This window comes from Oryx dammah, unplaced genomic scaffold, assembly GCF_014754425.2.
Source record: "Oryx dammah isolate SB20612 unplaced genomic scaffold, SCBI_Odam_1.1 HiC_scaffold_16, whole genome shotgun sequence".
NCBI lineage: Eukaryota > Metazoa > Chordata > Mammalia > Artiodactyla > Bovidae > Oryx > Oryx dammah.
Genome location: NW_024070200.1, coordinates 35444139 through 35467101, shown reverse-complemented (window position 1 = coordinate 35467101; position 22963 = coordinate 35444139). Strand labels below are relative to the sequence as shown.

General features: G+C 55.8%; 2 protein-coding genes across 4 annotated transcripts; both read right to left on the bottom strand.

Annotated features, from left to right (window-relative positions):
- Positions 1–2920: 2920 nt before the first annotated feature.
- Positions 2921–7644, bottom strand: CPLX3 (complexin 3). The gene is made up of 3 exons (XM_040257263.1): positions 7389–7644; positions 6192–6279; positions 2921–4511 (listed from the first exon to the last, which is right to left on the bottom strand). Exons 1-3 carry the CDS (start codon positions 7550–7552, stop codon positions 4287–4289), a joined length of 477 nt encoding a protein of 158 aa, XP_040113197.1. The 5' UTR covers positions 7553–7644; the 3' UTR covers positions 2921–4286.
- An 821-nt stretch (positions 7645–8465) lies between these two features.
- On the bottom strand, positions 8466–20655 carry LMAN1L (lectin, mannose binding 1 like). 3 transcript variants are annotated; one of them, XM_040257261.1, is made up of 14 exons: positions 19910–20655; positions 17308–17462; positions 17100–17207; positions 16950–17008; positions 15416–15515; positions 14927–15047; positions 14086–14141; positions 13338–13470; positions 12909–13060; positions 11933–12007; positions 11585–11652; positions 10613–10736; positions 9830–9957; positions 8466–8765 (listed from the first exon to the last, which is right to left on the bottom strand). In XM_040257261.1, the coding sequence occupies exons 1-14, from the start codon at positions 20238–20240 to the stop codon at positions 8633–8635; spliced, it is 1743 nt and encodes a 580-aa protein (XP_040113195.1). In that variant the 5' UTR covers positions 20241–20655; the 3' UTR covers positions 8466–8632. The 3 variants fall into 3 exon arrangements, with proteins under 3 accessions (XP_040113195.1, XP_040113193.1, XP_040113194.1); XM_040257259.1 differs by lacking the exon at positions 11933–12007 and having other exon boundaries at positions 19910–20651; XM_040257260.1 differs by lacking the exons at positions 11585–11652; positions 11933–12007 and having other exon boundaries at positions 19910–20653.
- Between the last annotated feature and the right edge of the window lie 2308 nt (positions 20656–22963).

Here is a 22963-nt window from a genome sequence, read left to right as displayed (position 1 = left end):
TGGATAAATTGAGAGAAGTGGATGGGAGAATGGGGATGAGGAAGGATGGGGTTTGTGAAAGACTAATCGAATAGAAGGATAACGGGGTAAAAGCTTGGCCCCGGAGGCCCCAGTTTCTATTTGTGATGTCTGCATTGGCAATCTGAGGACAGGGGCCCGATACCATTCTGCATGTGATTGTGGCAGGGAGTAGGCCCCCATGAGGGCACTGGGTATAGGAAGGACCTGGAGCCGGAGGCTGGCGGAGGAAGCCCTGGGGAAGGGCCCTCCCTAGGTGAGACGTTTATGTGTCTAAGCCACCTGCCAAGGAGGGAGGCAGCCCAGCCAGAGGAGGTGGGGCTCCCCAGGGCTTTCTTTAAATGACAGAGGCCTGTGGGAAATATGCTAATGTTTTTTAATAAGTTTTTTTCCTAGGAGCGAGAATTTCCATCTCTCACCTTTAACACTTTGAGAGTGCCCAAGACGGCAGGCCACCTCTCCCTCCCAGCCTCTGGGTGCTCACCCTGCCCTGTCCTCTCACCTCCACCAAGTCTCCCCAGCCCAGCCAGCACTGGGCCCTCTGTCTCCCAAGGGGCCAGCCCTGGGAGAAGCGGATGGGCCTCTGGAGCAGGTTGAGGGACCTAGGCGTCTCTGGCCAGCCTGCCTGACCAACTGGGGTGAGGAGGGACACAGAACCTTGGTTCCTGAGGGATGTCGTCTAGAAGGGCCATTGTCCTCAGAGGCCAGCTGCCATCCAGGCCCTCCCTGAGAGGGAGATGGCCCAACCCAGAGGCTGGGGTGTGAAAGAAGGGGGCACTGCACTTTCCCCAGAGTAACTCATACCCATCCCCGCCACACACACACAGATACTAACAGGCCACGGGCCACAGACACCTACAAAAACACTCACCCATGCAGACCCCACACAGACTTGCAGTCATGATCGAACAGACACAGACGTGGTTCTTGTTGATTAGAGACAAGGTAGCCTCAGCGTTGCTGCTTCCCCAGACCCAGTGAGCCTCACACGGATTCTAGGAACAGCAATGTCTGGCAGGTACCGGGTGGGAGGCAGGGCAGCAGGCTCCATGGTTCCTTCAAGCTCCCCTCATGTGTGGCTCCCCACCCCCAACCCAGCCTCAGGAGTCAGCTGGGTCAGTAGGCACTGCCAGCAGCTCGGGCTCAGCAAACGGACATCCCCCAGATGTCCTGTTGCCTGCCCCTGCCAGGGCCTCCAGTGGTGGAGGAGGGACCATATGGCCACTGGGGGAAGGGAAGAGCCTCTCAACTCCAAACCCATCACCACCCTCTCCAGCTCCTCCCTGGAGATCCACTGGCCTCCAGAAAGTCACTTCTCTCTGTACCCCTCCTCCTTCTGGGAACCAGGCCTGGGCTGTCTGCAGGGGTGAAGGCAGAAGGGGACTTGAGCCAGGCAGGGGCCAGGAGTCGCCACTTATCTCCCTGAAGTCCCCCTGTTTCTGGAGCCAGAGAGCCTGAGGGTGGGGGTGAGAGAGGGCAGGCCGGCCAGCTCTGTTGTCTTCCTCCTGAAAGTGACAGGGGTTGGAGGGGCTGTCTTATCACCTGTCAACATGTCCTGTATCCTCAGACTGCCTGTGGGGTGAGAAGGAAGAAAGGAGAGAACAGGAGGGAGGGGCCGGGAGAAGAAAGATGCCTTTTCTAAACTATGGTGCCCTAATGGTGAGACTTGCATCGGTCTGGAAAGTTTTGGCGGTAAGTGGCTCTGTGGCTCTCACATCACACCGGGAGGATGGACTAATCAGGAAAATGATGGTCTAAGTGGAAGGAGAAGCAGGATGGGAGGAGAGTGGCAGTCTAGTGGTGGACTGTAGGGCTGAGGGCTGAGAGTGCGGCAGGTGCAGGGGGTACTCCAGCTAGGCCAGGTCAGCCTCACGTTGAGGGTGTAGGTGTTGGGTGGGTGTCAGCCAGGAAGGAGACCGAGGGTTGGAGATACAGATGAGAGGGCCATGGGCTGACAGGGAAGCCCAGAGAGCAGGGGAAGAAGAGCGAGGCTCCTGTGCACCCCTCAGCCCGCCCTCCTTGCCCATCTCTGCCTGAGCCCCAGAGCCTTCACTGCCCCCTCCACCTCGATTCCAGGGACAGGCAGACAGGTCAGGGCCCCTCAAGGTTCTCAGGCTGTGAGCAAGGAGCCAGAGTCGGGGCTTGGCCCCCTCCCACTCCCTAACCCCAGGCCCCAGCCAGCCCATTTTGTGAGGGTTCAGTGAGTGTTCACCCCCTGGCCTCCCCATGGCCTGCATCCCTGCTCTTTTGCTTTTGGTCCTGCAAACCACTGAGGGGAAAGGGTCTGTCCAGTCCCATTAGGCAGAAGGCCCCTGGAGGGCGGAGTGCTGACGTGGGCCTTGCTGCTGATGCTGCCGGGGTGGCCCATGCCCCACCCCCCACAACCTGGGGCCAGAACTTGGTCTCCTCCAGCTCCAGGAAGGTCAGGAGGGGTTTTTGTCCCATGATCACGCTTGGGGGCAGCCCAGGCCCCTTTTCCTGGGGTGTTCAAGAGAGAAGACCCAGTGTGACAGTTGAGCATCACTGCCCAGATACTGGGCCTGTGTCCTGCCCTGCCCCCACCATCCTAACTCATTGTCCTTTCATTCTCTCCCACCTCTCCTTCCCCACATTACCTACTGCACAGGTTTTATGTTTCTTGTTCTTATTTTGCAAAGGAGCCTAATGGAAGCTTTGCCCTTGAAATCAAATCCCAAGATGGCTCTTCTGCCTGTAAATCTTGGCTGGCTTTTCTACAGTCTGGTGTCAAACGGGGCACCAGGATCTGCCTATAGCACCTTGCTCCTCTCAGGCCTCTGAGATGGCCTGCTTGCGGAGCCTCCTGGTTGGTCTCCTGGATAACCCCCACCCCTGGAGCACACACATAGGTGAGCAAGATGAGATTTGGACTCTACACTTTTTTAAGAACAAGTTACCATTTATTGACATGGTCCATCATATGCCAAGGGCTTTACAAATGGCCACCCTTTGAACCAGGTGTTATTATTGAGTGGGGGCTCTTAATATCACAGCAGAGGAGGAAACAGGCTCAGAGAGGGAAAGGGACCTGCTCAAAGTCACACAGCAGTGCCTGGGCTGGAAGGTAGTTGCCCTGCCTTCGTTTTGTTACACCTTTGATGGCCAAGATGTGGAAGGGGATAGGCACAGGTGCCAGAGACAGCTGTGGTTGAGTCTTAGCCCCTCCTGCAGGCTCAGGTAATGCCTCCTGCCTTCCCTGGTGTAGCCCATCTGGATGACTGCTTGAGTATCTTATAGGAGTTGACACTCCTATGAAGCTGTGGATGAGAAAGTAGAGAATACCCCTCCAAGGGCAAGGTTAGGGGCCTGTGAAACCTGAGACTCCTGGAGGTCAGTAAGAAGTAAAATAGGCAAGTCATTTGGAATTTTTATTTTTCACTGAACTGAGAGAGGAAATCCAGCTATGGAATCCAGAGAGAGTTCTACAGGAACAGAACAGAAATTGGCTGGGCCCTGGGCCCAGAGAAGGCCTGGAGCCTCCTGGGCTACTGTTCATTGCCAGCTTCATCCTTGGCACTAAGCCCCTCACATAGCATCACTCAGCTTCCAAGAGCCAGAGCCCACAGTGGCAGCCACTTGAGACTATGGCTGTAGCTGCTGCTCTCCCCAAGGAGGGGTGAGGGGCAGGCTCTCAAGGGTCAGGGAGGCCAAGCTAGGAAGCCTTAGAAATCACCCAGTCCATTCCAATTTTACAGATGATGAATTGAGGCCCAGAAAGGGTGGTGGGTTTTAAGGAGAATAAATGTGGAGACTTGAACTCAGGCCTCCTGTCTATTGTGAGTGTCTGCTTAAAGCTCCCCTGAGCATATCTGAGTGTTGGTATCTAGAGGAGCTAGGCACCCGGGGAGCTGGCCCATGTTTGTGTCTGTGTGTGCCAGGATGCATCTGTGACATACCCCTCTGCTCACACCAGGATCTCTGTGTCCCTCTGTGTGTCCCTCTATGGGTTCTCCTGTGTGCAGGAACTTGGGGGCATGGTCAGAGAGGGTCAGGTCTATTCCTACAATCCTGGGAGGCCTTCCCAGGCTGAGTAGGGATGATGGGTCCTGAGGGGTAGGGTGAGGAATGGGAACTTTGCTCCCAGTGGAGAGGGCGAGAGCAGAAGGCAGACTGGAGCCCTGGATGAGAAGGGTCCTGGGGCTGGCCTGGGCAGGGAGACAAAGCCAAGATGGGATATGGGTCCCTGGAAGCTGAGACATGCTCTCAGTGCTTGTGTGGGCCCAGCCGTCTGGTCACCCCAGGGGAAGTAGTCACATGATGTGGCACTTCTCAGCTGATTGCTTGAGGTCCCCCAGTGTGCTCTGGGCCTTGTCCTTGAGTGAGCCGAGGTCCAAGCCAGGGAGGCTGGCCAGCTGCCCAAGGACCGAGGCCCTCTCCTCCTCCTCCTCTGTGTCCTCCTCAATCATCTTGGCCAGCTCCCGGGGCAGCTCCACGTCACCACCTGCCATCTGGATCTGGCTCTCGTCTGTCTCGTTCTGAAGGGAAGAGGGAAAGGGGTGCGATGGGGTTGCAGGTCTGTGGGGACTCAGAGCTGAGGGGCAAGGAGGAGCCTGGACTGCGTTCCAGGCCCCAGGATTCTGGAACTCCAGGTTCCAGTGAACTCAGCCCCCCTTCTCCATGCCAGGATCAAGCTTCTGACGCTTGGATATGGAGACCTTGCCCTTTCACACCGCCTGACTTCACCCTGAGATACTGAAGGTAAGACACTAGCGCAGTGAGTAATGACAACATAAAAATGCTTTGGAGTCAGACCGAGTCAGCTAAGTTGTGTGTTGACTGTCATTAACTGCACTGAAGAATGTTACCCATCACAGTGATGGATTCCATTCATCCAGCACCTATCACATGGCTGACACTGAGCTGAGTGCTTTTAATGCTCACAACAACCCTGTGAGGTAGGTATTATTTTCTCCATTTTACAATTAAGGAAATTGAGGCTCAGATAACTTTAGTGATTTGCCCAAAATCACACCACTGGGAAGTTGGGGAGCTAAATGAAAACCTATGTCCCTCCTTGCAACATCTGTGTCCTCTTTGCACAGCACCTACCTACCGATGGCCATTGCACTTCCCTGTCCCTTTGGGGGCTCTTTGGCTTTCCACTTTATGTCCTACTCCGTTACAGCCAAGTCTTCTCTCTCCTAGGGTATTCAGAGTTCTCTGATGGCAGAGTTGTTTCTCTTATATGCTTAGTGCAAGCATTTGAGGATGATCCATTCCTAGCTGAGTTTGACTCTCCCTTTGAGAGATTTTCAAAAGACTAGTGCTCTGTGGGAGATCAGAGGCAGCCAGGGACTCAGTAAACGTACTGAATGAGTGAATAGGACGTTCACATATCTGATCCTCCAATTCAAGTGGAAGATCAAGTTCAGGTATAGCCTGTGCTTCCCTTTCTCCTCAGAGTCTAGCTTCTGGGCAGGGGCAGTGGCTTGTGCCTCAGTTCCCTCCTTAGGCAACAGGAGCAGAACTCTCACATGGTCATCTGATGCTGCAGAGCCTAGAGGAGACATCCTCCTAGCTACTTGGGCAGTCAAGGGGGTACTTTACTCTCTGCAGACAGACTTCATACTTTGGAAGGCAACCAGGGGTCTGGGAGCAAGTGCAGGCTCAGCAGGTACAGGCTTGATCTCTTTTCTCACTCCCGTCACTCTCTGGCTGTGTCTGACCATAGCCAATCTCTCTGAGCCTCAGTTTCCTTATCTGTAGATGTGGGTAGTAGCTACCTGGCAGAGTTACTGAAGGGTTAGGTAAGGGCATGAAGATCAAGCACACAGAAGGTGCTGCCTTCTCTCTGTCCATCTCCCTCCCTGGGTGTTCAGAAGTGCCAAGAGATTTTACCCCTGAGGTAGAATCTACTGCCTTCGGACTCTTCATATGCCTAGGCCTGACTCTGGGTTGGGTGAGTGGGAGTTGGAGGAGAGAAGGGGCCTGGATTGACTCCAGAAACACAAACCCATCTGGACTGGGCTACCTCTCAGCGTCAAGCCCTGGCCCTTGGCAGGCACTAATTAACCGTGAATGAATGAAGGACTGAGAGAATCGTTAATTTAATCAAACACTCCTTGAGAGTTGCAGCGCCAGGAGTAGGCAAAGGGGTCCGGAGCCCACAGCTCAGGGTCCCGGATGTGTCTTGCAGCCCAGCGTCCTAAGCTTACCTTGGGCAGCCGGTATTTGTCTCGGAAGTGGCTCCGCAGCGTGGCCCGCTCTGCCTTCCTCTGCATAAACTGCGCGTCCCGCTCCATCCTGTGGGGAAACCGGGGGCGGAATCACCGTCTGGGCTGAGAAAATGGGCAGGGCCTGCGAGGAAGAGGCGGGAGGGGTCTCTATGTCCTAGCCGAAGTTTACTTGGCCTCCCGCCCCCGCAGGCCATGGGCCGGTATGTTGGGTGCTCTAACCAGCCAAGATTAATCTTCACTGCCTCTCCCGGGTATCACAGTACCCTTTATTGCCTCCACACACGTTGCCCGATGCAGCTATCGGGGTAGTCTGTCTGGCTTTCTGGACCCTAACATAGGTGGCGTCTGACTCAGTCTGTCTTTTCTTTTTCTGACAGGTTGTGTCAGTATGGGGAAAAGTATTTGCGACAGACACGGGTTCACATCCTGGCTCCTTTTCCTGTTTTGTAAAATGAAGATAAGATTTTGCAGCTCACAAAACTGTGATCATGATTAAGTGAAATAATAGCCAACATTTAATGGTTTGCCATGTGCCAGGTGTCTTGCTAAGCGGTTTATGTACATTAAGTATTAACCCTCATAAACATATACGGCATGTTTTATCACCACCCACATTTTACAGAAGAAGAAACTGAGGCACAGAAAGGTTAAGTAACTTGCCTAGGGTCACCGAGCAAAAAAGAAGCGAAGCCAGGGTCTGCCCCAAGCAGCCTAGTGTGGAGGTGAGCCCCTAACTCCACTCCAGGTACCTCTCTGTCCCAGCATTGTCCTCGCATGAGTGTCCTCATCTCGGGATCTGTCTCTATGACTGATTCTCTCTCAGCTGCAGCGCTTTGCTCTGAGCCTCAGGCTCAGAGGAGCTCCAGTTGGAAGACACAGACGGCTGAGACCAGATCGGATTAAGGGATTACTTGTTTCGTCAGAAATGCACGTGCCCCCACCTCCTCTCAGGCCCCTGTCGCCCCTGCCCCCACTCCCTCTGGGCCCGAATGTAAAAGTGGAGCGGGGTTCTAGGTTGGAGATGGGGTGGCTCTGGGGGCAGCCTAGAGGGCCCAGCCCTTACCTCCTCTGGAAAAGTAGGGGAGGGGCTCGGGGTCTGAGACTGCCCTAAGGGTGGGCCGGGCGGCTCTTGCGGGGGTGGGGAGGGCCGTGGAGTCAGGAAGGGATGCCACTCACTTCTCTTCCACCAGTTGCTTCTGATACTCCTCATACTCCTCTCGGCTCATGCCCTGCGCTTCGGCGGCCGACTTGTCCCCGTCCCCCTTGTCCTCGCAGCCCCCCAGGCTCCCAGTGAGGTTCTTCAGCTGGCCGCCCACCATGGTCTTCACCATGAACGCCATGGTCTTCGCTGACCGGGCACCGGGCGCCAGTTACCACGCGGCGGACACCCAGGCACGTCCGCTCCTACTTCAGCACTAGGTCTCAGGGACAGCTCCCGCCGCAGGCTGGCGCCCCACGCTCTGCACCGCCCACCGCCCGCCCCTGCCCGGGCCCGCCTCCATAGCCCCAAACCCCTCCTCACAGGGGGCGGGGGGCATGCACGGGGCTGAGCAGACTGGACCACGTGCCCGCGCTCCACTCCCGCCTCCCCAACGTGCCTCCTTCCATGCAAGCTCCGCTGGGCACTGCCGGCAACGGATTGGGGCTGCCGTTAAGGGGTGGGGGGTGGGGTTTGCTCCCCAGGGGAATGAGTTGTGCTTTTATGCGCCCCAGAACCCTGCTATCCCTACTTCCTTCTCCCCTGGATGGCTGATAACCAGGATTTCAGTTGCGAGGTGCAAGTAGCCCTGGGCTCTACCCCAACCTTCTTTCCAACCCGCCGCCCTAGCAGCTGCCCAAAGAGCTTGACGCTGAGAAAGGGAGGGAGACCAGAGAGTGGGGAATCCCAATTATGGCTCCATGGGTTGCCTCTCAGAGTTCTCAGTCATGCGCCTGCCCTGCTGACCCCTGGAGCTACAGGGAGCAGGGAGAGAGTTGTTCATGGTGATGCTGGCTGGGCTAGACCAGGAAGAGCACTTGGAGGCACCCTTCCTTGTTTTGGGTGAATTTGGGGACAGAATTACACACAGCTGTGATGCCATCTCCCGCCATAGTCCCGAGTTCAGGCCTACGGGGTATTTGGTTTTTTGGCAGTCAAGCCAGCCCTGGGCCTCCGTGCCTGCTTGGAGCCCACTCCCAGTGACCATCTGGAAGAAGTTGAAGTCTTCAGAGACTAAGGTGATGCTGGAGGGTAAATAAGCATATCAAAGCATGGGGAGAGGGAAATTGCCTTTAATAAGGGTGGATGTCCCCAAAAGCTAAGGTGTGGGTAGGAGCTAGGTACCCAGGGGCAGAACACACCGGCCAAACCGTCTACCCCCAGGTACATGTTGACTTCCTAGGGATGAGAAGTGGACATTTCACCAGGGCTTCGAAGTAGGTCACGCCTGTATGCTGGGAGAGAAGGGCTGCCTCCGGAGAGCCCCCAGGGCCCTGGGGATTTGTGGTGCAGAACTCAGAGGAAGACTGCATGTGGACAAATAGTCCTGAAGGCCCTTGTCCAGCTTCTGCTTGCTGCCAGGGAGAGAAGAAGGTCACTTGGGCTTCTCCCTTCTGGGTTCTTGAGACCAGGCTCTTTATATTTACTGCATTCACCGCCCTACACTCACTGGACCACAGCACCCCCTGCTCTGAGAACTTCTATGACACCCTTGGTCTGCTCCGTCAGTACCACACTTTCTTCCTGGCATTCAAATTCTGTCCAGGTGGCTCCAGCCTTATGACTACCATCGCACTCCTGTGTAACATAAGCCTGTCATCATTTGCACCCTCATACCTTTGCTGTTCTGCACAGCTGCAGGCCATCTCCTCTCCCACTCTGCTTTTGAAACTCAGCATACTCCACTCCTCCTCCAGGACCATCACAGCCTGTACTGATTCCTTTTGTCTTGAAATACCACCGACAAGGACTGCCCCATTTCTGAGCTCCTTAGCCCATCTTACATCTCTAAATGTCTTACTCCTTTACAGACATTCATCAAGCAGAAACTGTGACATGCCCCCAAACTTTTAAATTCTCTTTGACCAGTTTCACAAACATTTAGCTTTAGCAGTACTGAACTTGTCACTTTTTCTCCAAAATATATATATATATATTTTTTCACACTTCCATGTCTTTTCTCATGATGTTTCCTCTACATCAATGCTTTTACTTATCTCGTTGGGCTTGAAACACACCTAGTTGCCTTGATGATCCATATCAAATATCCCTTCCAGGTGATTCCCTGATCTCCCCAAGCTGGCTCTAGTGCTTTTTCCAGCACTTTTTAAGCCCCTGAGCTTCCTGCTGTCATGGCACTGATCACAAAGGATGTGACTGTTAGTTACTTGTCACCTTCTCACATTAGAGAGTGAATTCTGTGAAGAGAGGACTCAGATGGGACCAGCAGCTGAGCAGGTAGTCAGCATCTCTATGGAAATAATGGGCCCTAACTTGGGCACTGCTCCTTGCCAGCTGGTGGGCCATGTGGATCTCCCCACTGGAACCTTAGTATCCCCTCTCTGAAACTGAATCTCTGTAGTCCAGACCCAAGAGATGCCAGGTAGGTGTGGGAAGTCCTATGCATGGGAATGCCCACCTGAAGTGTACATAGCAGAAGAAGCCTACAGTCTGGATGAGGAGGAAGAACAGGAAGATGCCAGGCTGCAGGCACGAGGAAACCCTTGGGGACCTGCCAGGTGAGCGAGGGTCCTTGGCTGCTGCTCTCTGAAAAGAGATGTTCTAAGATCTTAGATCAGCTTCTTACTCAGAAGGAGGGAGGGGACCTAGAATCTGGACCACTGTGGGGTTTTGTTTCCCTCTCTCAGCGTCTCCCTTTCCCTGGCTGTCATCCAGGGAACTCGGAGAGGGGGCAGGGTACAAAGCTGCCTCCCCACCCCAGTTCCTATGTCCCTATTTGTGGGAACAGCTAGGAAGGCCTGGGACCTGGGATCTTCAGGGGGCTGAAGGCTCTAGAGATAAGTGAGAGAGAAATACAGAGCAAAAGACAAGGTGATGAAGAGGGCGAGGAAAAGAGCAAGATGGAGGAGGGCACAGGAGAGAGCAGACTTCACCACCAAGCTTTGAATGATCTTGGGCACAGCCCATTCCCATTTATCTTCTGGTCCTTGTGGGAGTTGGACCAAGTGATCTCCAGGGCCCTGCTGGTACTGACAGTCTGTGGGAATCTCCAGAGAGCAGAGAAGGCAGAGAGAAGATGCAGTCTGTGTGCCTGCATGCCCATGTGCATGCACACACAGACACGGACACAGGTGTGCCTGCCAGGAGTCCCGGGGGGAAGGGCAAAGGCAGGAGGGGCCTGGGGCGGTGGAAGTGCTAGAAGGAGGCTGAGCCGCGTGGTCCTCGCTCCTGTCCCTCTCACCGCTAGGCCCCGCAGGTCCTTCTGCAGGAGGCTCAGGATCTGGGCCAGCTCTGAGAAATGGTGCTTGGTGCCCACAGGCAGGTAGAAGACCTGGGCTCTTGAGGCCATGTGAGCAGCTGCATCCCTGGTACAGAGTGGAAACCAAGGGAGAGAATACACATTATTCCTTCTGACTGCAACCAAAGTACCTAATCATAGATTTCCCATAATCCTCAAAGGCAGCACCCATAAGGCCCCTTTTGGGGACTGGTGGTCTTCCCCCAACCCAGAGCTTCTCCTTGAGACACTTTAGCTCAGAGAAGCATCTTCCTTAAGCTGTCTGTCCCAACCCCAGGCTCCCTGGGCTCTGCCTTCCGTCCCTGGCCCTCAGGGATTTATATCCTCTTCCTCCTCATGTTCCCAGCCCCAGGGAATCTAGACGTAGGGAGAAGGGCTAGGGTTAGGGTGCAGCCACAGCATACAGCCTGAAGCCTCTCTCCTCCCATGGATGGCATCAAGGTGACCCCCTGCCCCTAGGGCTCCATGGGTAACTCCAGAGGCCTGGGCCTAGAGTGGGATGCTGAGGGGCCAGAGGTGGGTAAAATGAAGTCAGGGACTGCCCATCCCCCAACTGGGCCTGCTTTTGGTTGTGTTCCCTCCAAGAACCCCCTCAAAATGTACCCTCCTTCCAGAAGCTATCACTGAAGGAAGGCTCAATTTTACTAACCCACCCTGGGGTGAGAATGTCTCAGGGAGTTGTGTTTAAACTAGGAGTTTCAAAACTTTAAACTTGATTCAGTTAAATTCAGCTCAGTTCAACAAACCTAACTCTGCCCCTAGCCCCTCACTGTTTTCCAGGCTTTGTGCTTGCTGCTCAGGAGATGATGAAAGTATTAAAGGACTGATGAGGGGGGTCTTCAGGCAGAGAAGCAAGTGGTGGGTGGGCAGTCCTCTTCCCTCTCCCTCAGGATCCTCCTCTCCTGGTGCCCTTACCTCATCTCTTGCAGGTCTTGCAGCAGAGTCCGCTGTCCATGGAGTAGGGCACTGACCTTGGCTGAGTCCTGCAGGGGTACCAGCCTCTTCTCTAGGGCCCAGGGCACAGCCCCTCTTCTTAGAGTTCACCTTCCCCAGGGATTTGCAGCCCTCTTCCTTCTAGAGGCCTCACTCCATTACCTGGGCCCTCATTTTGGATACACTAGGTTTATCTGACCCTTTGCATCTGGGCTTCTGATTTTCCGCTCCTCCCAAACCATTCTCCCTGAGAAGTCCCCTTTCTCCCTCCCTCCTCATCTCCACCCCCAACCGAGGTCCCAGCCAGTCAACTCCCAGTGCTTGAGCTGCCATCTTGCCCAGTGACCTGGAGAGGGAGCCACCTCTCTCAGGGGTGGGTGGAGCCTGGCAGGGGAAGTCCTGGGCCTGGCGGTAGGATCAGGGAGACATGGCCTTGGAGGACCTGCTCCCTCCCCTCTGCCCTATTAAAGCAGCCCAGGTTGAGCTGCTCTGTCCTGAGGATATGATTCAAACCTCGAGCTGCCAGAGCCCAGTTCACAGGAGCCTCTGGCCTCTTCTGCCCGGCATCTAACATCTTGACTGAGCTCAGCTCTCAGGCCCCAAGCTGGGTCTGCCATGGGACGTGATTCCCTGGGGGAGAAGCCAGGATGGCAGTGGAGGGGAAACGAGGATTCTGGTGCATCTGAGCATTAAGCAAGCGTATGTGAATCAGATCACATGTGGAGCTACATGCAAATAAGCACTCAGTCTATTTTTGTCACTTGTCTAGAGATCCGCGTCTAAATACCTGGCAACTCCTTTCCCCAGCCCCAGCCATGGGCTCTGTGGGCCTTTGCTTGTGCCAAGCCCCCCAACCCCCACCTCACTCCCCCGCCTGGCAGATCCACACCACCCTGCCACCTGCAGCATTTCACCCCTGCCCTCCTTTCCCTCCAGGGCTTCCCAGGTGGCACTAGTGGTAAAGAACACACCTGCCAATGCAAAAGAGATGCGAGTTCGATCCCTGGGTTGGGAAGATCTAGAGAAGGGCATGGCAACCCACTCCAGTATTCTTGCCCCATGGACAGAGGAGCCTGGTGGGATACAGTCCCTGGGGCCACAGAGAGTCAGACACGACTGAAGTGACTAGGCACGCATGCACACACTCCTATCTCTCCAGACCTTGGGGGAGACAAGTTCCCGGGTAGAGTGCTTGCCCCTCCTTCTGGACAGAGAGAGCTCACTGGTGCCATCAGATCTGGTGCCTATGGAGCTCGGCTTTGCCAGGCCTGTAGGCAGACCCTTGGGTACTCGAAGGGCCACTCACCCAGCCTCCCTCAAGCCTGATCTGGCCTGGGGACCCCAGCTGCTGCTTCCATTGATGCTCAGCCTGCGCCAAGTGCTTGGAGAGGCCCTGGAGGGCCTGCAGGATCTGGCTGTGTCTGTGCAGTGTCTCCTCCAGGCCGGAGCTTTGTTCCCCTGGGGATTGGGGCAGAGTGGGGACAGGCAGGCCGCTGGGGTGGGCAACAGAGCCTGTCTTTTGAAGCCACCTTGGAGGGGCAGAAACGTGTGGCTTCTGCCTCCAAGACTCTCCCCTGGAAAGATGTGTCTGGGTGGTGGGGCAGAACCTGCTTAGGTACGGCCTCCTCAGTCGCTCCCCTTCCCGCTGGTTAAAGGGCTCTTGGTGTGAAGGAAAGAGGATACTGTGACCCTCAGTCGAGTCCCTGGCCCACCTGCCTATTCCCTGGGTCCCTACCATCTTCTTGGACTCCATAGTTCAGCTTTGGAGTCATGCCTTCCTTGGTGCCCAGGCCCAGCCTTGCCCGCAGCCCTTCCAGCTGCTTCGCCAGGTGGAGCTGCTCCGTCTCCAGGAAGGGCTGGGAGGGAGGCTGGAGAAAGAAGACACAAACTTAGGCCCCAAACCCAGAGGCGGGCCAGAGGAATCTTCCCATAGGGCCTCCCTCAAGCCCTGTCCCCCTCCCTGACCAGTCACCCTGGCATAGGCCCAGTCCTCCCAGACCTGCTGTACCTCTGCCACACTCACACACTCACACACACACACACTCTCACACACACACCTAGTTCTCCCTCAGCTCAGACACCAGGCCCAGTCCTCCCAGCCCTGCGGCACTGCCGATCTTTACACCCGTCTCTCCCACTGTGGCCCAGACCCCAGCAGCTCCCTCAGGCCTTTGCCTATGCCACTCTTGTCTGTTCCTTCAAGCTCATCTTTGCCATGCTGTCTTCCTGCTCCCCTGGCTGGTTAGGACCCCTCAGTGCTCCCACAGCTCCTTGAGGACAGGGCCTGGCTCTGGGTCACCTCTGGCCCCCAGCACTTCCCAGCACAAGGTTTGGCCTGAGTAGAGCTCCGCAAGCAGGTAGAGATAAGGGTTGGAATGACAGGTCTGACAGCTGACATGAGCAGAGCATCCGGGGAGGGGAGGGATCACTGGGCTGCTTCTCTCCCAGCCCTCCCCCCAGGGAAGGCCCAGGTTTGGCATTACCTCTGGACCCGGTTCCCACAGACTGAAGGTCAGGAAGGACAGGATGTCATGGTCATCTAGAAAGCAGGGTAGCGAAGGGAAGGGAACTCACTCCCTCAGCCCTCACCCCTGGCCTCCATTATGTTCCAGGCAGGCCAGAGATCTGGGTGACTTTGAGCAGCTCTGACCCTCATCTTGCCTCTCTTCATAGGAAAGGTGTGAGGATCAGATAAGCAGACAGGTGGGCTGTGAGGGTTGACTCCAACAGAGAGGTGGGAAGGGGGCCCCCAGTGAATGGGAAAACTGGTCCTGACTAGAGCCACGGCCACAGGCCGAGCAATACCCTCAGGCCCGGAGCCTGGCTGCTACTGGCAGAGGAACGACACAGGGGCCGCCGCCGCCTCCTCATGATTTTGACCACGTCACTCTCCTCCTTAGAAACCTGCCATGGCTCCCCAGTGCCTAGAGTCTAAACACTAAAAGTCCTGGCATTTCAGGACGCCACCTCTGATTGCACCCTGCTCTCCAGCTGAGCTCCTCCACAGGCTCTCTGTTACATCACATCCTTTGGCTCCATTTCCTAGGTGTCCCTCATGGCTGTTCCTCTTCCTCTTGCCCCACAGATCCCAGCTAGGAACCCTTGTGGAGCCAACAGTGAAATGGAAGCGACTCGTGTTTTACCCCATTTGAGACTTTCATCAACTCTGCAAGGCAGACACGACCTTCCCCGGATGGTAACAGAGGTCCAGAAAGGGTTTGCGGCTTTCCTGGGTCCCACAGTGAGGAACTGGCTGGCCCCACCCTAGTGCTTCTTAGAAGGGGTGTTCAGTGGGCACTGCTCCTCTGCCCAGAAGGCCCTCACCTGCCAGGATACTCGTGGCCGCCGAGACCCCAAAGAAACCTCCAGGGGCCAAAAGCAAGGGCCCCACATCAACACAGACCTCATCTGGGTCGCTGGGAGTGAGGCCGCTGTTCAAGGACACCTAAGGGACAGAAAGGGCATGAGTCCCTCACAGGGGGAGCCCACTGCTCTCCCCCAGCCCCAGCAGGGGCAGTGTCCCCACCCGACTCACTGGCTCCCTGACCTGGAAGGCGGGTGGGCAGCTTGGAATCAGAGTGACATGGAGGGGCTCGCACACCTGGGCTCGTGCCAGCTCTCCCAGGCATGTGCTGGGGGCAAGTTAGGAGTCTGTGTAGAGAGCAGGGATCCCTATCGGTGTTGTCTGTGTGTGCCAGGGACCACGTGGTGTCACAGGTGTGTCTGTGGGATCGTGGGAATCCATAGAGCTCTGAGCCCTGTAACCTGCACTTCCTGCCCAGTAGACCCCCAAAGGCAGGAGGGACGACTCACACGCAGCCTCTGCCCCCAGTAGGTGATCCGTGCTCTGAAGGGGTACGGCCGGTTCCGGAAGTCCTGGTGGCAGGAGCCCAGCAGCAGGCTGCCTCCATCCCTGTGGGCACTTGGAATCCAGCCAGGCCACACAGGACCCAAGGCCTAACCAGTAGGGGTGGTCCCAGAGGCCGTGCTGCCCAGACCTGCAGTGCCACCCGCCCCCACTGCTATGGTCTAGCTCCAGCATCCGTTGCTGTATTCTGCTCTCGCACCAGAAGAGAGAGGAGCAGGAAAGTGAGCCTTGCCTGGCAGAATGCTGGGGCTTGGAATCCACAGAAGAGGCCGAGGCCTGCCCTGGGACGCTTCCCTAGGGCTCAGCCTGGACCAACAGTGGGATTTCTACCCACAATCCCCCAGGCCCACCACCGCCTCCACGCTCTCCCACTGGCTTCCCTCTGGGTACAGCTTCTCTTTCTTCTCCTTTCTGCCACTCTTGACCCGTGGCAGGACAGACAGCACGAGACCCATCGTAGCAGCCAAGGACAATATGACCAGCCGGCCTCCCCGCGGGGGTGAAGCAGCTGGTCCAGAGGGTTAGGAGTGCTGAGACATTCTATGTGTGTCTGGGCTCATGGACAACACAGAAGCTCTGACGGCAGCGAGCCCGTCACCACCGCCTTCGGCCGAGAGGGGGCAGCACCGAGCAGGGGAAGGGGCCCCGGCAGTGTGTGTTTGCCCTCTGAGCCCCTGTGACCTTGGGCAAGTTGCCTCACCTTTCCAAACCCGAGTTCCTCCATCTTTAAAATGAGGATAATAATTGAAACTATCTCATAACATTGTTATGAGGGTTAACCAAGCCATGAGCCTGAAGTGCTTGGCGTAGTGCCTGGCGTACAGTAAGCTCAGGTCATAAATGTTAGCAATTATTCTAATTGTTATGAGCTAAAAGGGATGTGCTAAGAGACACTGACGAACTGGCCCAGCTACTGAGGAGGCATCCTGGCTGCGGAGGGATGGGGAGCCATGTCATTGGAGAGAAAGGGACAGTGCTGGCAGGCAGGCAGCTGGTGCAGGAAAGGGCATGGACCCTCCACCGGCAAGTCTGGCCTCAAATCTCAGCTCCCGGCACAGCTGTGTGACTTGGGGCAAATCACTTCTCCTCTCTGGGCTCAACATCTTCACCTGTAATTGGGGCCTAATAATCCCCACTTCTCAAGAGTGTCAAGAGGAGATGATGGGAGAGAAAACACTGACCACAGGCCTGTGTAATTTCACTACCCCCGCTGCCCTGGGGCTGTTGGGTTCAGTGAATTGAGGACTCCGTGGAGTAATTCCCAAGAAGAGCAAGCCAACCCTGGTCCCAGGCCCTGGAGGAGGTTTGGCTGGGACCTAGTGAGAGGGGGGCCCTGAGCAGTGTCATCAGCTCATATGAGAGGGCACCAAGGACCCACTGCCCTAGGAGGAGGGTTCTCTGTGTGTGGGCCCCGTGGGTACCCACCGAGCTCCTCGCAGCCCAGGAATGAGGCAGGGGCCAACCCAGGCGGACCCTTACCCAAGCGGCTCATAGAGGATGTGCCTGTCTGTGGCCAGCACGTGGATGGCAGGGCTGTTCTGTGTGGGAAGCGACAAGCAGTCTGAGACCTGGGCACAGGGCGGAGGGTGAGGGTGTGGGTGGGACGATGGGCAGGAGACCACCACTCACCTGGGCATCTTGGGCTGAGGAGTCGAAGAGGATCCCAATGCCGTCCCCCAGGTCTGGCGCCCCCAGGACAGGGCCTACCTGGCCCCTGCCCCGGGTGTACCACATGGCCTGTGGGTCCACAGCTGCTCAGCTCAGGGGTCCCTGCAAGACGCTGGAACCCCGGGCTCACCACCACCCCCTCTGCCGGACCTTCATGGGGACCACTCACCATGCCCTGGGCTCCCCGGCGCCCCGGGCCGGTCACCCTCATCTGTATCTCCACCTCCCAGGCAGGGAAGAGGACGGGGGTTGTACTCCACACAGCGCCGCTCCGGTTCCGCATGGATGGGGCCAGCCGTACCTCCTCCAGGCCCGGGATGGCATCTGCGGGCCAGGGCAGCTCAGGGCCTGGGCCCCACCAGCCCCTACTCCCCCATCACTCTCTCTCACTGGTCTAGGCTGGGCTCCAGAAGGAGCAAGGAGGGAACATCACAGCCAATAGGTAATAAGCCGGCTGGTCAGACAGTGGAATCCACCAAAGAAGTGGGGATTGGGTCTTTGCCAGGTGGAGGGAGGGTCAACAAAGTCTCCAGACACACATGGAGCTCTTGACCTGCATTCTCACATAAGCCTCATTGCAAGTCTGTGCAGCTTGCTTTCATAGGGCCCCATTTTATCTTTTGATTATTTCTTATACTATTTTTAGCCATATGGCATGGGGGATCTTAGTTCCCCAACTAAGGATCGAACCCATGACCCCAGCAGTGGAAGCTTAGAGTCTTAACCACGGGACCACCAGGGAAGTCCCAAGGCCCCATTTTATAGATGAGGAAGCTGAGGCTCAGAAAAATTAAGGAACTAAATGAATGGGAACCCAGCTCCCTCTGACTCCAAAGTACAAGCCATTTCCACCATGAGAGAGATTTGTGTCCACAGGGAATGGCAACCCACTCCAGTATGCCTGCCTGGAGAATCCCATGGAGAGAAGACCCTGGCGGGCTACAGTCCACGGGGTTGCAAAGAGTCAGACATGACTGAGCAAGTGAGCATGGGAGCATTGTGTTTCTCAGAGGAGGAGAGAGAGGTCTATGAGGGAAAGGACAGCCAGAGACCACGAACACAGGGGAGCACCCTGAGAGAACCAGGCGGAGGGCCAGGGTTCCAGGCTGGGAATGTCCAGACAGAGGTGAGCCTTCCTGGCGGGGGCACCTAGGGGCCATCTCAAGGTGGGGGCAGCATGAAAGCAGAGGTGGGGCCTGGCCGTGGGGGTGCAGTGGATGTGAGAATTACCACTGATGTGGGTGGGATGGGGGAGAGGGAAGGAAGGAGCGAGAAACTGAGGCAGGCTTGGCAGGAAGCAGAGAAGGGAGGCCAGAGGCCCTGCCCCAGTTGCCTCCACTCCCCTGCGGCCTGCCAGCCTGGAACCTGGCCCAGGGCCCAGACCCTGCCAGCATGTCCTGGAGACTGCTAATCCAGCCTGTTTGCTCAGCAGAGGCCAGAGCTGGGGGCAGGGAGGCTCAGAGGCTGCAAGGCCAGGAGGGCTGGAGCCCTTGGGAGCCACCACCACCTCTGAAGTGGCATGCAGGAGGCAGAGGTTGCCCATGTCTGCCACACTTCTGCGCTGGGCCTCCGGTGGATTTTTCAGGGGACCTCACTGCAGACTGCAGGCTCCTCGAAACTGACTCAGCCCTGTGTCTCTGGGCGGGGCACAGAGGACATGGGGGTGAGCCAGATAAAAGGATGAACGAGTGAATGGACAGTGAGCATATCTCTGAGTGACCTTGAAGAATGTGCTTCTGCTCCCCAATATGTCCTGGAACACCCCAGACTTGGCATGGCCCAGAACAATGAGTGTGGTCCTACCATCCTGTACCTGAGGCAGGGCCTGCTCCGTGCTATGGGGAGCAGCCTCCTCCTTTGTTTACCTCCTGGGTCTTTGTGAGGGAGAACTGGGCCTAAAACCCTGCTAAGAGGGCCTGTCTTCTTAAAGGGATATTTGCTGTGGTCTCAGGAATGATGCTGTTTTTCAGACATTACATCTCATAGACACAGAAATACACAATGGATCTGCTTTCTCTCTTCACTTTGGCTGCTAGGAGGCTCTAAACCCAGTTCATGGCTCAACTCTGAAGAGTGGGAAGGCTTCACAGCATATATTTTGGCAGCAAGCCATGTTCTCGGACTCATTTCACGCCTCTCAGTTGCATAGGTCCATATAAGTCCTTGAAAATCTTTTTAGAACAAGACCGAGTAGAAGACAGATTCTTTGTAGCTCTGGGTTTGGAAGGCCCTGAATACAACGTACGGGCTAAGATGCTGTTGTGCTTGCTTCCGCCCAACACACACACACAGGGCAGGGCTGGGGCCCTCTCTGGTGAAACAGCTAGCCATGAGGCTACCTCCCTCCAGGCTGCCCCAGGTCTCCTGGACAGCCACGACCTGACGGTGTAGTGCCAGAGGATCGGCTTGTGCTGATCCAAGCTGCCTTGCGTCTGTGAGTCTGAGACTTAGCCTATTAGCAGGTGTGTGTGTGTGCACAGGTCCATGAGGCAGGGTGGTGAAGGGATCTCCAAGGAGAGGCAAGAAGAGGAGAGAGAAGTCCCAGGGCAGAGAGGAGAAGCTGAGGTGGACTGGTAGGGGTGGGGCTGTGGTGGTGGGGCAGGAGTCAGGTCAGCTGGGGGGTCCTGGGGCCCCTGGCACTGTCTGCCCCAGGCCTGGCCCTGTCTTGGGCAGTGGCTGTACTGGCAGGCCCAATCCCCACCCGGAGCTGGTCAGCCCCTCCCGTGCTCTGAAGAACACTGGGCAAGGCTGGTCCTCACCCGACATTTTACCTCCGTGATGGCTCCAGAAGGGTATTCCAACCCCAGGCAATGCCAGCCTCGGTCCTTTGAAGCTGAGCTTGTACTCAAATCTCCGCTGAGGCAGATGGCCCCCCTCGGGTCTGTGGGGGTCCAGGAGTATGAGGAGCAGAAGGCAGAGCAAGGGATCCAGGCCACGGACCACCCTCATTGCGAAGGGAACTAGTAGCCGGGCCCCAGGGTGGATTTGCAGCTGGGAGGATAGGGAGGGGCTCCTGGGACAGGGCCAGGTGGGGAGGAGCCAGGATGGCCCAGAACCTGGGTTTTTGGCACTGTCTTCTCCCTCCCTCGCCAGCACAGACATCCTGTTCCTTCCAGGCCTGATCTCAGGCCCCGCCCCACCCTTTACCTCCAGCCTGATGAGGCAGCCTGACCTCCTGCCAACCTGAGCTCTGCCCGGCTCCTCGGCTCCTCGGCTCAGGCCATCCTTCCTCTTCCTTCTGTCCCAGCGGCTGCAGGGCCTCAGGGGGATCACTGGGACGAGCCACCATCAGCAGCTCTGACTTTCCTCCCTGCCTGGGATGGGCCCCGGCGTCCTGGCTCCTTCCCACGGATGGCTGTCCCTGCTGTCTGGCCATCACCACCACCCCCATCCTTCCCTGTCCTGCTCTTGCTGCCTTGATTCTCAGCTCTCTCCCATACTCCCAGACACTCATGCCTCCAAGCAACATGGTTTCCTCAACAAGGAAATTATGTGAAAATAAAAAAGAAAGAAAGAAATTATGTGAAAATAGAAAGGGAGTCTCAAGAGACAGCAAATAAATGCACCGCATGGAGCTTGTGAGGGAAAAATGAGGTGGGGAAATCTGAACACTGGATATTTGATTAAGGGAGTCTTGTTAGAATCTTTAGGAATAATAATGGTATTGTGCTAGAATTTCTATTTTAAGTCTTACGTCTTCTGGAGAACTATACTAAAGCTTTATGGGTGAATTGATATAACATTAGGACTTGCTTTCAAATCTCCTAGAACTTGGGTGGGAAGAGGGGAACAGGGTGTGCATGGCAGAGAATTGGCCTTGAGTTGATAACTGTTAAAGTTGGGTAGTAGAGATGTGAGGGGTCCTTGTATTCTAATCTCTCCTTTTATATGTTTGATAATTTCCATAATGAAAGAAGTTTAAAAAAAAAAATAAGAAATCCTGGGACTCCCCTTGGTGGTCCAGTGGTTAAGAATCCGCCTAGCAATGCAGGGGACGTGGGTTCAATCTCTGGTTGGAGAACTAAGACCCCGCATGCTGCAGAGCAGCTAAGCCCACATGCCACCACTAGAGAAGCCTGCATCTTGCAACGAAAGAGTCCACACGGTGCAGCCAAGACCTGGAGCAGCCAAATGAATTAAAAAAAAAAAAAAAGCTAAGAAACCCTGTATCTCAAATATTTTCATCCAAATAAATTTTGGTTTTCCAGAGTGCCTCCAAGAATTCTGGATAGCTTAAGTTTTACTGTACTTTGTAAACCCCCAGTAGAATTAAGATACTGAAGCTCTACAAGTTAATTAAAACCACGGCTGCAAATGGAAAATTTTAGGACACGCTAAAAGAAGAACTTCATTTCTCTACATTGAGCCCTCAACCACCTCCACTCGCTTCTCCCCCTTCCTTTTCGCAGCCGAGCTGTGGAAATGGGGGCTCCCCTCCAGCCCTGCTTCCTTGCCGCCCCCTAAGTCCTCCCAGCTCCTGCCCTCCCCACCCTCGGGCCCCACGAAAACTGTTCCAACAAGGCCTGACGATGCCCGCTCTCTGCGCCCAGTGGACACTTCTCAACAAGGTCTCCACAATGTGAAACGCTGTGGACACCCCTCCCTTCCCCCTGCTCTGAGAACGCCCGCCCCAGAGCTCACCTGCCTCTCTGCTGCCCCCAGCCACCCCAGGAATTGCTTCTTGATCACTCTTGTCCCTCCCTGGTCCCTCCCATCTCTCCAAAGGCTCCATATGCTACCTGGCCAAGTTCATCCACACCCACGGCTTCAAGCAGCTTCTCTGGGCCCACGATCCCCAAATTTCTGCTTTCAGCCCAGCTTCTCCTGGAGTCACAGGCCCAAATAAACATTTAACTCTGGAGGGGACCTTTCTGCTTGGATGTCACAAAGGCTCCCAGGCCACAAATCCAAACCAAACTCTTCTGCAACCCCCAGCACATCCTCCTCCAGGACTGGGGTGTCATGGGTGGCACCACCCACCTTGCCAAGCCGAAGACTGGAGTGTCCCGAGAGCCCTTCCACGGCCCCTTCTTCTCCTCAGCCGTCAGTAAGCTCTTCAATTGCCCCTGCCACCCTCAAACTGTTACCTGATGCTTTACTCTCTCCAAGCCTCATGTACCTTATCTGTAAACTGGAGATAATAATAGTGTCTCTCTCCAAGGGTTGTTTGGAGGGTTAGATGAGATAATGCATCCACTGGAACAAAGAGGGGCAGAACTCAGCTCAGTAAAATAACAGCTGTGTTCATCTTCCTCTCCACCTCCTACCAGGTCCCCCAGCCCAGGTCTCCATCAGTCACCTCCCACCTGGCCTGTCAGCCTTCCCACCATCTCCCCTGTCCCATTCACTCTAGCCAGACTCCAGCCAGAATCATTTCTCTAAAATGCAGACCTGGCCAAACTCTGCCCCCAATCCTTCTGTTGTTCTTGGTCATCTTTGCATAGAGTTAAACTTCTCACAGGGCCTGCAAAACCAGGTGGGGTCTAGGCCCTGCTTTCTCTTTAGCCTCACTTGCTCCCAAACTGCATCCGTTGGCCCCTTAGCCCCGGGCACACTTAAACCTCTCAACTGCCTCTCACCTCACTGCCTTTGTCCAGGCAGTACCCTTCCTTTGGCAGGATCACCATCCCTTTCTGTCCCCAGTGGTCCTTGACTGTCTGAGAAGCTCCCTCTGTCCTCTGCCTCCCTGGCCTGGGTGGCAGTGGTGACACCCACCAGATTTCTGGGTACTGAACTGAGTTCTGAGCAGGTTCCCCCAGGTCCATGAGCTCCTTAGGCGAGAAATCCTCTCACTCATCTATGATGTGCCAGTGGCCAGGAGAGCA